This window comes from Cibotium barometz, chromosome 24 (assembly GCF_041138505.1).
Source record: "Cibotium barometz isolate CiBa-2024 chromosome 24, ASM4113850v1, whole genome shotgun sequence".
NCBI lineage: Eukaryota > Viridiplantae > Streptophyta > Polypodiopsida > Cyatheales > Cibotiaceae > Cibotium > Cibotium barometz.
In genome coordinates this window covers 7756163-7770660 of record NC_141069.1, presented here as the reverse complement: position 1 = coordinate 7770660, position 14498 = coordinate 7756163, and the positions used below count along the sequence as shown (strand labels likewise).

The 14498-nt window shown below is 42.1% G+C and overlaps 1 protein-coding gene across 1 annotated transcript; it reads right to left on the bottom strand.

Annotated features, from left to right (window-relative positions):
- Positions 1 to 11991: 11991 nt before the first annotated feature.
- On the bottom strand, positions 11992 to 13915 carry LOC147624867 (ammonium transporter 1 member 3-like). The gene has a single exon (XM_086818101.1). The coding sequence runs from the start codon at positions 13667 to 13669 to the stop codon at positions 12182 to 12184; it is 1488 nt and encodes a 495-aa protein (XP_086674227.1). The 5' UTR covers positions 13670 to 13915; the 3' UTR covers positions 11992 to 12181.
- Between the last annotated feature and the right edge of the window lie 583 nt (positions 13916 to 14498).

Below are 14498 nucleotides of genomic sequence, written 5' to 3'. Positions count from 1 at the left end.
ATGAAACTTGGCATGGCAGGAAGCCTTCTATGACTCATTTGCATGTTTTGGGTTGTCTTGCTTATGCTCTTGTGGCCTGAGCAACAACGCAATAAGCTTCATGATAAGGCAGTTAAATGCATATTTGTGGGATAGGGTTCAGAAAGCAAGGGATATAGACTCTACCATCCGGCCTCAAAGCGAATTTTGGTAAGTAGAGATGTTGTTTTTGTCGAAAACTCAGTTCAGCCCATGCTTTCATGCAAAAAATAGCAGAATGTATGCCGAGACGATACTTCTTAGGATTTTAACGTAATTTTCTCATTCTTGGCCAAGTGACTATAGGTAATGCAAAAGAACTCAATCCTTTTGCACTGTAATCCTTGCTAGATGTATCGCTAGCTACTCCTAGTTTGAAGCCAATGTTGATGATGCACTAAGCATGAACAAGGAGGTTATTTATGTCTTGTCTAGTTGTGTAAACCTTGTTCCAAGATTTTGTGGAAGAGTGTCCATTGTTTCCAAGAAATAAACCTAATCCTTAGAGGAGTTATCCCATAACTTGTTGCAGCATTTACACATATTGACCAAACCAGTCCAAACAGCTGTGTCAAACTAGAATACCTCAACCCATGGGATGAGTCTTCCATGTCTTTAGGTTTCGCTTTAAGGATTGGTTACCTTTGCATATAAAAATTTAATTGGTTTCACCAATCATGAACCAGTGTTAATTCTCTCATGTAAATCCTTTTGAAGATCATCATGTATGCCCCTCTTCTTTAAAAATCCATCACCCCCACGAATGTGTGGTAGAAATTTAGTCCAAAGATCTTGATCTTTACATCTTACACGATGCCTAAGGGTTTGGTTGTGTTTCCATCAGCAAGCTTGACCATGAGGCTTGTGCCTACTACCCGAAGCCTCCCAGCGATCCTTGGTGATTATCTTGACACCATCACCACCATCCAAGAAGATCACAGAGACTGTTAGTACCAAGTACACAATAGATAACACATTGTTCATTATGTTGCTTTTAAAATAATGCCCTAGATTGTTCATGTGAAATTTTGGTTGTCCTTTGGTTTATGAAGGCATAGCTCATCTTACCCCTCTTTAGGTTCAAGTTCAAGTGTGGGCCCTTATGTTCCCATTCATTGAGTTGTATGATCCTCTCCAAAGTTGAGATTTTCCTTAAAAAAGAGAACTTATCAAAATTCAAGAACTAAGGATAAGAAGTTTGTGAGGTTGCTATGTCTCCCATAGCAAATATCTACACTCACTAGATCCATACTCACTCTAAGGTGGGCTAGGACCTACCAATGTATAAGGGTTGTGCATTGATCCTTCCCTAGGAGGTGGTTCCTCTCTAAAGGGGACAAAAGGAACCACCAATGGCCCATGGAAGGCCAGCTTTCACCTCACTCCAATCAAGTCCTCCCTCACTATATCTAGTGATATGGGGCTTGGTTAAACTAGTTCTAGAGGTAGAGGCTCCAAATTTGTTCTGTTTTGCAACCTCTTAAGAATGGTTATGGGTTTGTTTGAGGTCTTAGGGAAAATCTAAGGTTCCCTCGTCAATGATTACCTATGGGTTATAGTTTGGGATATGCTCAAGTTGGGTTAGTAGTTCATACTCTCAACCAGTTGCTCTAGTTTAGCATGCACCTTCATTTACAAGCTCTCATGATTATTTTCACTCTTTCTTTCTCTAAAATGGGATTGGGGTACTACTACTTGATTTTCTTTGGAAAGTTTCTATAATCTATGGGTTTATTTTCTTTGGGAAAAGAGGGTTTGTGCAAGAGATTTATCTCCACAAGAAGGGAGGTAGCTTTCGTAGTAGCTCTTGTCCAAACTACTTTCGATGGTATATTATTTTTGTCCTTAACAATAGCTTGTGTATTGTATTTCCACCTGGTCTTCTAGGTCTTCTTCTTTTGGATCTCTCGTTATCATTCATTAGCCTTTTTAGGGGCTATTATAGCCTTTGGGGCTTGTGTCTCTCTTTGGCTACTCGCTTTGAAGTCGAAGCATGGGCTTCCTGCTTATTGGAAGCCTTGGATGTTCTTTTGGTGGATAATGCTCTTATCGTGCCCTCATCTTGGCTTGGAGCCTTGTGATGGCATGAATTTATGAATAAGTCCTCCTTTTATGATTTACAGGTTAAGGCTTGTCAAAATGGGGGCAAGTATCACTCGATTGGGATAATTCTTATAAGCATTGTCAAAATGGGGGCAATTATCACTCAATTGGGATAATTCTTATAAGCATTGTCAAATTCACACTTATAGCATGTTCCACATTGGGGAATAGGATTTGGAATGCTTGGAGCACTTGGGGGATTTGGTGTAGGGCCTTTGTGAGAGGGCACTCTATAATATGGTGTGAGCCTTGGCATTGAAAGCATTGCATTAGTGGCCTATGTATCATATTGTTGAGGTCTCTCGCTCTTTATCACACCATGGATTCAAACAGAGAGTCATAGTCTATGAGTACCCATACGGATCATATTATTTCTGCTTATAAGGGTCTTGTTGGTCATAAGACTCATAGCTCTCTTATTCTTGATTTTCTATCTATGTAAGTAGAGACACCGAGTAGTGTTGTATTCTTGTGATTCTTGGACAAACCGATTAAGGTGGTAGTGGATATGGTAGTTGTGGCAGTTTATACATACATACCTCATGGTAAGAGGTTTTGATAAGTAGGCCCTAGATCTTGTGCTTGTTATGCTGAGGAGTGTAACTAGTGGAGCTAGCAAGGCTAATGGTTGCCTTGGCATAAGGAGAATTTGTTGTGGTTCCAGATCCCACCCTATTGGTGCTTCGTCAACCATGGGTTGTGTCATGGTTCTTGTTCATGGCACTAGAAATGAGTATGAAATTTTTGCTATCTAGGTCTTAGCATTGGACACTCTATACTTGTATGATTTTGATAATAAATTGCACACTCTATACTTATATGATTTTGGTGGTAAATTTCACCCACTAAACCATATCTCTTCATGGAAATAGGTGTAGGTATCCTGCTTGAGGTGCTAGTTTGGGTCTAACTTTGAGGTTACCCTTAGAGCTAGCCATGCCACTACTTACCTAAATGGTTGAGCGAATTCTCTGCTAACTCATCCATGCTCATCCTTGACTAGGACTCTAGCTAGTGCTGGTTAGGCATCCTTGTCCATTGAGGCTTTGGACGATGCATTCCTTATCTCTTGGTTCAAGTAGTGGATGACTTTTACATCCTTGTCTTACAGTTCTACTACCTTATGGTTGTAACACTCATCGAAGATGTAATATCTAAACTTGTAGAAATGGTCATAAAGTCTCTTGCTCCTTAGAACAATCATAAATCGCTCAATGATCAATAAATCATCCAATCTTTCATGGTGGGGTGATGCATCTCATATGGAGATACTTGGTTTGAGTAATGTAATCCAACATTGTTTCTCCTTCCTCCTTCTTGAGGTTATAGATTTATGCAATGGGGCTTCATCTAGCTCCACTGGGTGAGAATCTCACAATGAAGTGTGTCTCAAGACCTCATAGAGCTAGCCATTCTAAGTGGAAAGAATAGACCTTGGTGGGATCATCAATCCTTCCCATGGACTCCCAAATTTGATCAATCTTCTCTAAAGATTGAATGGGATCTCTAGTTCAATTAAATTTGATCATATCTTTGAGTTATGGATTAGCTTGGTTTTGTCCAACTCTGAGCCTCTAGGTACTATGTTTGTTGTAACCCCATTTCCATTTCAAACACTATCCTAGGCATGTCTTCTACATATTCACATGGTGGGGAAATGCAAGGAGGTTTTTGCATGAAACCCTCTGTTTTAGGTATGGGATCTCTTGCACAGTGGGGTTTGGGTTGTGCTATTTCTAATGGCACTTCTCCTCCTTCAACCTAGCCTTAAGGCTGTAGGCTTGCTATTGCTAAGGACATGTTATGTGGATCCCTTTTTGTTGAGGTAGTCCCAAACATTGGCCCTTTACCCTTCCGCATATTCATTGGCCCTTTATCTTTCTCTTTGTGCTAAGGTAGTCCTGGACATTAGCCATTTACCCTTTCCCATATTCATTATCCCTTCACCCTCCTCCCTGCATTCATTGTCCTTGTTTGAATGGAGAAGAATTGGAACTTTGTTCCATGGTAAGGAAGCTTCTATAATGAGTTTTTGTGGGAAAGTGGCACTCTTGATTTGCATTGTATGTGCTTACTATTGTGTGTTTTGTGGAACATTCATCCCTAATGGTATAATAAAGGAGACACATCCCAATTATTGTAGTTGTAGTTGTTGAGCTGCTTATTAGTCATGGTCAGCTTGGGATAAACCCTCAACCCCAAATGTCTAAAACATAGTGGCATCTGGCACTACCAGAGGGAGTGAACTTGAAGTCTCACTCCTTGTGGAATAAACCCAGCTTGGGATGATCTTGAGCTTGGGATAAATCCAGTTACAGTTATTGGGTTGCATGTTAATCAGCTTGGGATAAACCCAGCTCAAGATCAACCCCAAATGTTTGAAACATAGTGGCATTTGGCACTTCTAGAGGTAGTGAACTTCAAGGTTCTTGGTCCTGCTCTCACTTGTTCACTAGAGCTTCAACCAAAGATAGGGTAGTTCAATTCTCTCTTCACAAAATTTATGGCACTGTTTACAAAACTAGTTGGTGAACTTGAAGCTTGGAGGGTCGTGGTGGTGGCCCATGTTTCCAAGTGTTTCAATGTTTCCCTATTCATATCTACATTTTGTTGGCTCATTTCTTCCCAAATCTCCTCACTTGAGGTGGATTTGAAGGATTCTAGCCTTCTTAATAGGGAACACTCCACTAAGTTGTGGTGGCTCGGTGGGTTTGAGGAAGGATGGTTTGATGCACTCTGCAAGTTGATTGTATTGTTGTTTTCAGATTGGATTTGCATCAAAGGTTTTTAGGGCATATGGAGCAAGTTCAAAACTTGTTTTTGACAAGATTTCCTTTTATTTAAAAAATCTAGGCTCACGTCTAGAGGCTCACATGTCCAAGTTCATATCTGTAAGCTCATGTTTATAGATTGACATGTCTAGGTTCATGTATGTAGGCTTACGTGTCTGGGTTCACGTATGTATGCACATGTGTCTGGGTTCATGTATACACATATGTTTAGATTTACATATGTAGGCTTAAAGTGTAGTTTTATGTGTCTAGGTTCATGTATGCAAGCTCAGGTATGCAGTTTCATGTGTCTAGGTTCATGTCTCTAGACTCACATCATCCCATAGGCTCATGTCTTTTCTGTATGTACTAGGCTTGCGTATATTTTATTTTTATGATATAAGCCTACTTAGGGCATAGACTTTTAGGAGCTAGGCCTATGACAAGGTTTGTGTACAAATATTAGTGGGTAATAATTGTATTTTAATTCCCCAAAGGATAAGAACTTTCCTTGGAATTTGTAGCTATAGCTTGTATGACGAGAAAATCCTCAAAGGACATGAGTAGGTATGTCCTTACAAGACTTTAAGGCACTAATAGTTGGTCGGTACAATATTATGTATACCTACCTCTAGACTCAAGTCTACAGGCTCACATGTCTAGACTCATAACTCATAAGTCCGACCTCACATCTGCAGGGCAGCTCATGTGTACCTACGTCTAGATTCAATTCTACAAGCTCACATGTTTAGAATCACAACTCACACTTCCAGACTCACGTGTCTAGGCTCAAATCTTTTTGTATGAAACTGTGGACTCACATCCCTAACCCAAGAGCTAGTTTGATGTAGTTTTTGGAGTTTTTTGAGATTTTTTAGACTTGATGGGGAGTGATTAAGGATTCTAATGGTAATTGTTAGATTTACATGCTTCTAATCTACCAATTTAAAAAATGTATGAAAATTTTATAAAATGTATAAACATAATTAAGTATCCCACTATAATAATCCACATGTAATGAAGATCAATGCTCATGTTTTTGGAGTGGATATTTCACTCCTAATCACAATTGATAATCTATTCCTTGGCTCAATGTAATGGACTGCAAGCCTTTTTCTTTTTTGAAAAAAAAATGTAAGCCTTGTGGGCTCCAAAATCATGCAAATCACAAAAAAAACCATGGTTTTCTGAGGGTTTTCCCTTCCAAGATATAAAAAAGAATACCCTCATGAAAATAAGCTTTAAATCAAAATAAAAAACAACAAACTAAACACATCCAAGACTCCAAAACTGTATTATTTTGGAGTGTGACCTCCTAATCAACACTGCACAATATTAGGTAATCATAATATCTTAGAATGGATGAGCTAAGCCCTAGGCTAGTCCCCAAATGATAGGGCGGTGCCAAATATATTCAATTCAAGAGCTCACCTTAGCCTTGTCAAAGAATGTGTCATTGGTGGGCCTTGCCTTAGAGACGTAATTGTATGTGGGTGTGCTACCTCATCTCAGTCCACTATCACACACTGGAATGCTTCTTGCGATGGGGTGAAGGGAGAGATCCCTTTACATAGATGGAGGCAAATAGAGATGGTGGTTCTCTCTCACAAAAGATGGGGGGAAAGAGGAAGAAGCTAATGCAAGCGAAAAACCTACAAACAATCCTATCTAGCAAGAATCCATCAAGCATGCAACATTCAATAAAGCAATTCAATAGAGCACAAGCAAGCAAGAGTAGAGAAGTAGGGGAGCTCACAAGAAAGCAAGAGTAGAGAAGGAGGGGAGCTCTCAAATATTCTATTACAAGGGAATGATTGTGTCTTGCTTATTGTCAAAAATGACCTATATATATACAAGTGACTAGTTTTCACACTAGGCTAACCAAACTTAAAAATAGTCTCACCAATATTACTAGTCTTAAGAAAATATATCCAAAAACATTCCTTATTTGACATTAGGCCCAAGATAAGGCCGCTTTGTTGTCATAATATCGGAATTATCGGGAGCCTAGAGAGCTCAACCGTCCGGGGCAAGGCACGGGCGAGGTTTAGGGGAACCAAAAAGACCAGGTGTGGACCCAAGAGTGGTTGGACACTATTGAGAGTGGCCTGGCATGTGTGAAGGGCACTATGTTATTAAAAGAGTTAGGGGTCCAATCTTGGAGGTGTCTCTTTTGGCTGTGGTTGGTGGGTGGAGTAGAGAGCTCTCGGCACCCCTTGAGGTGAAGAAGAAGAAGGGCACTCGTAGGCTGCCTTATCACTGGTATCAGAACGTTGAAGATCCTCCAGCGTGAACGCTGCACTTCGAGCAAGAGACCACCCGCCTAGCTGTGCGCAAGATAGCCGCCATCGTTGTTGCTACTATCGTAGCAAGAAAAAAAATGAAATAAATATGCAACGCCAGCTCTCACAGTGTTGGCAAGAACAGATGTCAGCCTGTGTAGCCCTAGTTGCCAAGCACAACCAGCCTAACTGGCTATTGAAGCCAACGCAGCCAACAATGCAGAGGCTACCTCAACATTACTGTGGCTTTGAGGCCAATCGAATGACCCAGCCTCACCGACATTCGCGCAAGAAAATGAAGTCGTCTGAGAATGCCTTGGACCCATCAAGATTTTATATATTTTTTTAAAATAGAAATTTCAAAGGCCTTAAAACTTCAAAGGTTAATTTCAAAGGATTTGGAATTTAGGGCTTGTTTCCACGATGTGTCCAAGCGTTTGCTCCCGCAGAGTTCGGGAGGCTATTTTCATGCATTTTGGAGGTGTTTTACCACGACAATCGAGAGGTGTCTCGCCACCACAACAACTCTCAACTTTTCTTACCACACCGGTGATTCCGCTTTAAGCCGATAACTCGATTGCTTTCCTAGAGGTTGTACTTGAGGTTGGTGCTTGTGTTATTCTTTTGCATCGCATTTAGATGGTTTACATGGAGTCTAATAACCCTAATGAGTCCGTAAGTGGAGATCCTAGTCGTTTGTCAGACACGGAGAAGGCAATGGTCGATCCTAATGTCGCGATGACCGATGACAATCTACTTGATGATAATTTCGGCACTAAACAGTTTAAGGCTCTAGAGTCTCGTACTGGACATTGAGGCCAAGTACGATAAGATACTCCTCTTTCTTCAGGAGTTAAAAGATAACATGCAAGCTTCTACCACTATAAGTGTTTCAATGGAGGGATGCTAGTGGCTCCCACCCAAGGAAGCAACATGAATGTCAGTACATCTCACTCTAGAGACGCTGCTACTATTCTAAAAGATTTGAAACCTCTGGCCTTTAATGGGAAGGATAAGGAACACAATAAGGATGCGGTCAACACTATCTTACAAAAGTGGTAGGACTTGCATTGATTGCATCACTCCAACAGAGATGCGCACACTTGAAGCGAGCTTAACTCTAGGAGGTAAAGCATACAAGTGGTGGATAAGCTTGGGGTCTAGAAATCGGTCTACTACATGGGCTGAATTGGAAAGTGCATTCATGAAAGAATTTCTTCTAGAGAATGAGATGGATCGTAATTGGGAAGCATGGGACAATTATGAGATGAGAAATCTCACATTGACTCTGTATATCTCCAATTATCAAGAAATTATTCTCAAGTTAAAAGGTATGGATGACTTTCAGAAAATTCATGGATTAGATTCGGGTTATAAGAATCAAGTTAAACAAAATGAGCCAAAAACTTTAGAAGAAGCAATTAAGTTTGCTCAAATTTTTTACGACACTGTCAGAAAGAAAAAGCGTGCGAAGAATGCACAACAGACATCTAATGTGTCCAAAGGTTTCAAGCATCAAGGTCAAAATAAACGAAAGGGACCTAACCAAAAGAATGACTAATCTAAGAAGTCTAAAGGACCACAAAAGTTTCTAAAGCATGAAGATTTTGAAAGAGAGAAAAAAGAAAACCTATGTTTTCACTACATGGAAAAGGGTCATAGTAAACTACAGTGTCCCAAGCTAAAAGAAAATAAGAAAAGTCAGCGTGACCAAAGTAAAGAAAAACAAGTGCACAGTATCCAAGTGCTTCCTCTAGAGACTTCTCGTAAGTTTAAAGAGGTTCAAGTTTATCATGCTGATTTTACTCATGCGTGTTGTGTAACGTCATCGATGTGGGTGCCAACATTTGGACCACATGAGTTGGTTCGAATGCATGGTCAAGTTAAAGGTCACAAATTACGAGTTATGATTGATGATAGTACCACGCACAATTTCTTGAACTATACTTTAGTCAAGAAATTAAAGTTACCGCAAATCCAAGTGATCATAAGTATGTGGTTTCTTTGATTAACGGCTATGATAAAGATGTCTGGGATACGGTAGTTTGTGATGTTCCATTAGTCATTCAAGGTCATAAGATGCATTTGGATTTTCAAGCTATGCATATCACTCAAGCAGATGTTATTCTAGGTCGAGAGTGGTTATATAGCATTGGTCCATCTTTGTCTAGAAGTTATTTGCATAATTCTTTTGCGGTTACAGTAGATGGTAAGAAAGTGCGCTTGTAAGGTGAACATGATGTACCCTCCTCACCTCTTATATGCTCTATGGAACTCAATCGCCTTGTACAAGCTAATGAAGTAGAAAACACCTTTTTGTGCTACATGAGTCTTGATGATGTTGTTTCTTTTTCCGCATGTGAAAACATAAATGGTTCAAGTGAGCATGGTGTTTACATGACTTCTTTTCAATCAAAGCATGTTAACAATAAAAAAGTTAATGAATCCTTAAAGCAATTGCTACAACAATTTAAAGATGTGTTTCCAAATGAATTACTGGAAGGATTACCTCCTGTCCGCGATATTGAGCATCCAATCGAAGTGATGCCTGGCTCAAAGTCAGTAAGTAAGGCTCCTTATCGACTTAGTTTTAAGGAAGCACAAGAAGTCAAATGACAATTAAAAGACTACCTTAAAAGTGGATTCATTAGAGTCACCTTGGGCTTCACCAATTCTATTGGTGAAGAAAAAAGATGGGTCTATGCGGTTATGTGTAGACTATCGTGGTTTGAATCAAATCATGGTTATGAATAAGTACCCTTTGCCACGAATAGATGAGTTGTTTGATCAACTCCAAGGGGCAAAGTACTTTACGAAAATCGATTTACGATCCGGATATCATCAAGTGAGAATTCGGGAAGCAGATGTCCAAAAGACTGCTTTTCGAACTAAGTTTGGTCACTATGAGTTTTTAGTCATGCCCTTTGGTTTGACTAATTCTCCAGTCACATTCATGACACTTATGGATAGTGTCTTGAAACCCTATTTAGGAAAATTTGTTAATTTGTTGTGGTTTTCCTAGACGATATCATGATCTACAGTCGTACCAAGAAAGAGCATCTCGAACACTTACGGCAAGTATTTGAGTTACTTAGGAAGCATTCACTTTATGCTAAAGAGAGTAAATGTGAATTCTTCATAAAAGAAATTCAATACATAGGCCACATAATCTCAGAAGATAGCATTTGTATGGATCCAGCGAAAGTTGAAGCCACATTGAAATGGCCACATCCCACAAACTTAGAAGAATTACAAATTTTTCTTAGTTTGTCTTGAGTCTATAGAAAGTACGTTCGAGATTATGCTAAGATAGCTATTCCCATGACGGATCAACTTAAAGGAAAGGGAAAGAACTTCATTTAGGGGGATTCCTAGCAAAGAAGTTTTGAAAAACTTAAGGTAGCTATAGCTACAGCTCCCATTCTCCAAGTTGTCGATCCGAATCAACCCTTTGTGCTAGAGACGGATGCGAGTGACGATGCAATAGGAGAAGTCCTCTTACAAGGGGGGAACCTATTGCATTCGAAAGTAAAAAGCACCTTAGGACAAAGAGAGAGAGAGAGAGAGAGAGAGAGAGAGAGAGAGAAAGAGAGAGAGAGAGATGTTGAGAGAGACAACGCAGAGTGACAATGATGCTGGAGAGAAAAAATAATTTATTTTTTGGAGTGAATTGAATTTTTGAGTATAAAGCTTAAACCTACTAGTATTCATTAATTAGTGGGTACTAATTATTAATAGTGAGATATGTTTAGGAATCCTTCTTGCCAACATTTGGTATTTTTAAGGCCCTTTAACATATAATCATGATCAATTATCTTTCTCTCCAAATAAAAGAGTCCCTTTTGATGATACCCTCTTTTTCTTGGCCACAATCATGCAAAGGAAGTTTTGGAGGGTTGTTTTTTATTTTTTTGCCTCCTTACTTATTAAGAGCTCGTTAAGGCAGTCCCTTCAATCATTCCCTCCACCACTACCCACACACACACTACAAGGAAATTTTCTTCTAAAAAAAGAAAACAAGAAATAAAGGCCTTAAAAACTGTTGCGTGGGAGCATAATTGGACGTACTTTTCCCTCGTTATGTACACCTGTAAATAAGATTGGTTATAGACTACATGGACTTTCATTGTGTCATATGCCTACATGGTAGTATTGGGAAGTCTTGCCCACCCACCAAAGGACATGCACCAATAAAACAACCAATCACAATCAAGGTATTTCCTACCTTTCTTCCTTTTTACTGGTCACCCTTTCCCCACGAACTTCCGGATCTTATTTTTGGAAGATGAATTTTAGATTGTTAGATTGACTATCCACCATCGCAAACAAGGTTACAAACTAGGTGAATGCCCATTGTGTGTCATATACCCACATGGATGCAAACTCATGCCCATCACCTCTTTTTTTGGCACAAGGGAGTCTTGCCCACCCAAGGGACATGCACCAATAAAGTTACCAATCACAATCAAGCTATTTCTTACCATTCCTACTCTTTGTTGGTCATCCCCTTTCCCTATTGTGTTTTTGGACTTTTGTGATTTTTCTCCCTTTTTGTGGGCACCCCCGACCTTTTGAAGTTTTTTTAGGACTTTTGTGGGCTTGATCAAATACTCAAGTGATGGTGATGTGGCACCCTCATAATTTTTAATGTATGCCCACACCTTCTTGGGCATTCACCTGGTTTGTAGCAGCCACCCTGCGTCTCCCCATTCCTATGTCTTGGGCATTATGCATAGAACCTCCGTGGTCATCAGAGAGCAAGAAAGCATGCTTGGGCATGAAAATTTGAGTGTGGGCATTAGTACTATACAATCATGCACATAAACCATTTCCCTGCTAATTCTGATTATCCCTTAAAACAACGAAGGTACAGCATTTTGGGAAGAATACAAGGATCAATTGCAGAGTAACAACAAAAGGGAAATAACTGTTTTGATAGCCTAACTTACATGAGTGAAAAAATGAGATGTGAAAAATGAATCTAGATATAAACGAAAATAAATTATTTCAGGCCCCTTCAAGAAGGGTGTAATCATCGTTGTGTTGGCCGCGTGGTGAATCGTCGTCGTCTTTGAGAATGGAGACGTAGGCGTAGCCCCCGTGGCTGGAGCGGTCCATGCCCTGCAGCTCATCGTCGGGATCGATCCTGAGAAGGTTGAAGTAGTGAAGAAGCAGGAAAAGTGACCCCATGGTTACCGACGTCCAGCCCACGATGGCCAACGCTTCCACCGCTTGCGCCGCCAGAAGCCTCCACCCGCCTCCCAATAGCAGCCCGTAATTGGTCGCCGGCCTCCCAGTATATACCTCCTGCATGTACGTCTCCTCAGCAAACAAGCCCACGAACAATACCCCCCACAGGCCGCAGCCCCCATGCAGTTGCGCCGCCTCCAGCGGATCGTCGAAGTGCAGGCGGGCAGCCAGGGAGTTGAGACCGATGAGCACCCACGCCGACACGAAGCCGCACACAATGGCCGCCCATGGCGCCACCACGGAACACCCCGCCGTGATGGCCACGAAGCCACCCAGCAGACCGTTGCACACATCCAACACGCTCCAATGCCCGCCCAGCACCCGCTTAGCAAAGAGCGTCGTGAGACCCGCGGTGCTCCCCGCCAGCGTGGTGGTCAGAGCGGTGCGACCCACTCCTGTCCAATTCCCAAGGAAGGAGGAGGAGGAGTAAGGCACCAGAATGTGCAAGAAGGAGCCACCATTGAAGCCGTACCAGCCGAACCACAGAATGAAGGTGCCCAACACTACCAGCGAGGCGTTGTGGGCGCGAATGCTCTTTCTTGGCCGCCCATTGACGTCAAAACGACCTATCCTGGGGCCTTCTACGAGCGCTCCCCAGAAGCCCGCTATGCCACCCACCATGTGCACCACGCCGCTGCCGGCGAAGTCGACGGCTCCGGAGCCCAGCAGCAGGTGGCCGGTTCCAGCGCTGGCGCTGAGCCAGCCGTCCGCCGACCAGAGCCAGCGCGACACCGCCGGGTACACGAAGCCGGTTTGGAAGAAGGAGAAAAGGAGGTAGGCCACGAACTGCGTGCGCTCAGCGATGGAGCCGCTGGTGATGCCAGCGGACGCGATGGCGAATGCCCACTGGAAGATGAAGAAGCTGTAGTCGAAGCCCGCCGTCTCGTCCGGAAAGCCCCGCAAGCAGAAGAAGTAATTGCCGATGAAGCTATTCGTTGAGGCACCCGTGCCAAAGGCGAAGGCGAATCCGAAGAGATAGTAGGAGATGGCGCCGCTCGCTGCGTCCAGCACGTTGGTGAGCATGATATTGAGCGTGTTCTTTGCCCGCACGGAGCCCGCGCAGAGCATCGCGAAGCCCAGCTGCATGATGAACACCAGGTATGCCGACGACAGCAGGTAAAGGTTGTCCACCGCTAGTGAAGTAGCTTCCAGCTGCGTGCAGACGCGTTGCGCAGCCGCATTGTTCACAAAAAGCGCTGCTTCCGCGCCGCCGCTGCACTGCGAGGTCAACCCCATTCTATCCATAACCCGCTCCGTCGTCCGGCGCCGGAGCTATGGTAAATGTTTCTAGCGCAAGCACAATTGCTAGCAGCTGTGAGCAGTCATGAAGCCACCACGCGATGTGGAGAACAGAGATGTTGCGGCAGGTACAGGTAAGAGATGAGGGCAGGAACGACTTGCGGCTGACGTTAACCAATGCATCTAGTCACTACCGCCGGAGGGCTGGGGTGGCGTTGTGTGGCTCCTGCTCTGCCCTCCACGTTTTACTATCTACTAAAGTGCTTTCAACTGGAAGATATCTTGGCACCACCTGCCAAGTAGTTGAACACGCGAAGAGTAATGCATCCACGGTACATTAACTCTCTTTAATGCCATAGAGTGACACGAGAATTCAGTGAAGAGCAATTCTACTATTGAAGCGGTAAAGAGATTACTAATATATTGAGAAGTGAGACTTCTAGTGACACGAGAAGTGAGTGAAGAGCACTTCTAATGAAGAGGTAAATATTATCTATATTGAAAAGTGAGTGAAGCCCTAGCACTTCTAGTGACACGAGAAGTGAGTGAAGAGCACTTCTAATGCAGAGGTAAAATATTATATATATTGAGGCCTTCAAATTCCAATCCCCTTCAAAATATCCTTGGACATCCCTTTGAAATATCTCCTCCTTCTTAAGCATGAAAGTCTCTCTTGACCAAACTCTAGCGTTCTGGTTGCCAAATGATGCCATAGGTACACCGATAAAGGAATGTTTGGAAATAAGGATTCAACTGGATAATTAGAGGATTATGATCAGTGACACTATGGTTTCATTAAATGATTGTTTTAAAGTCTGTTGAATCTATGAAAAAG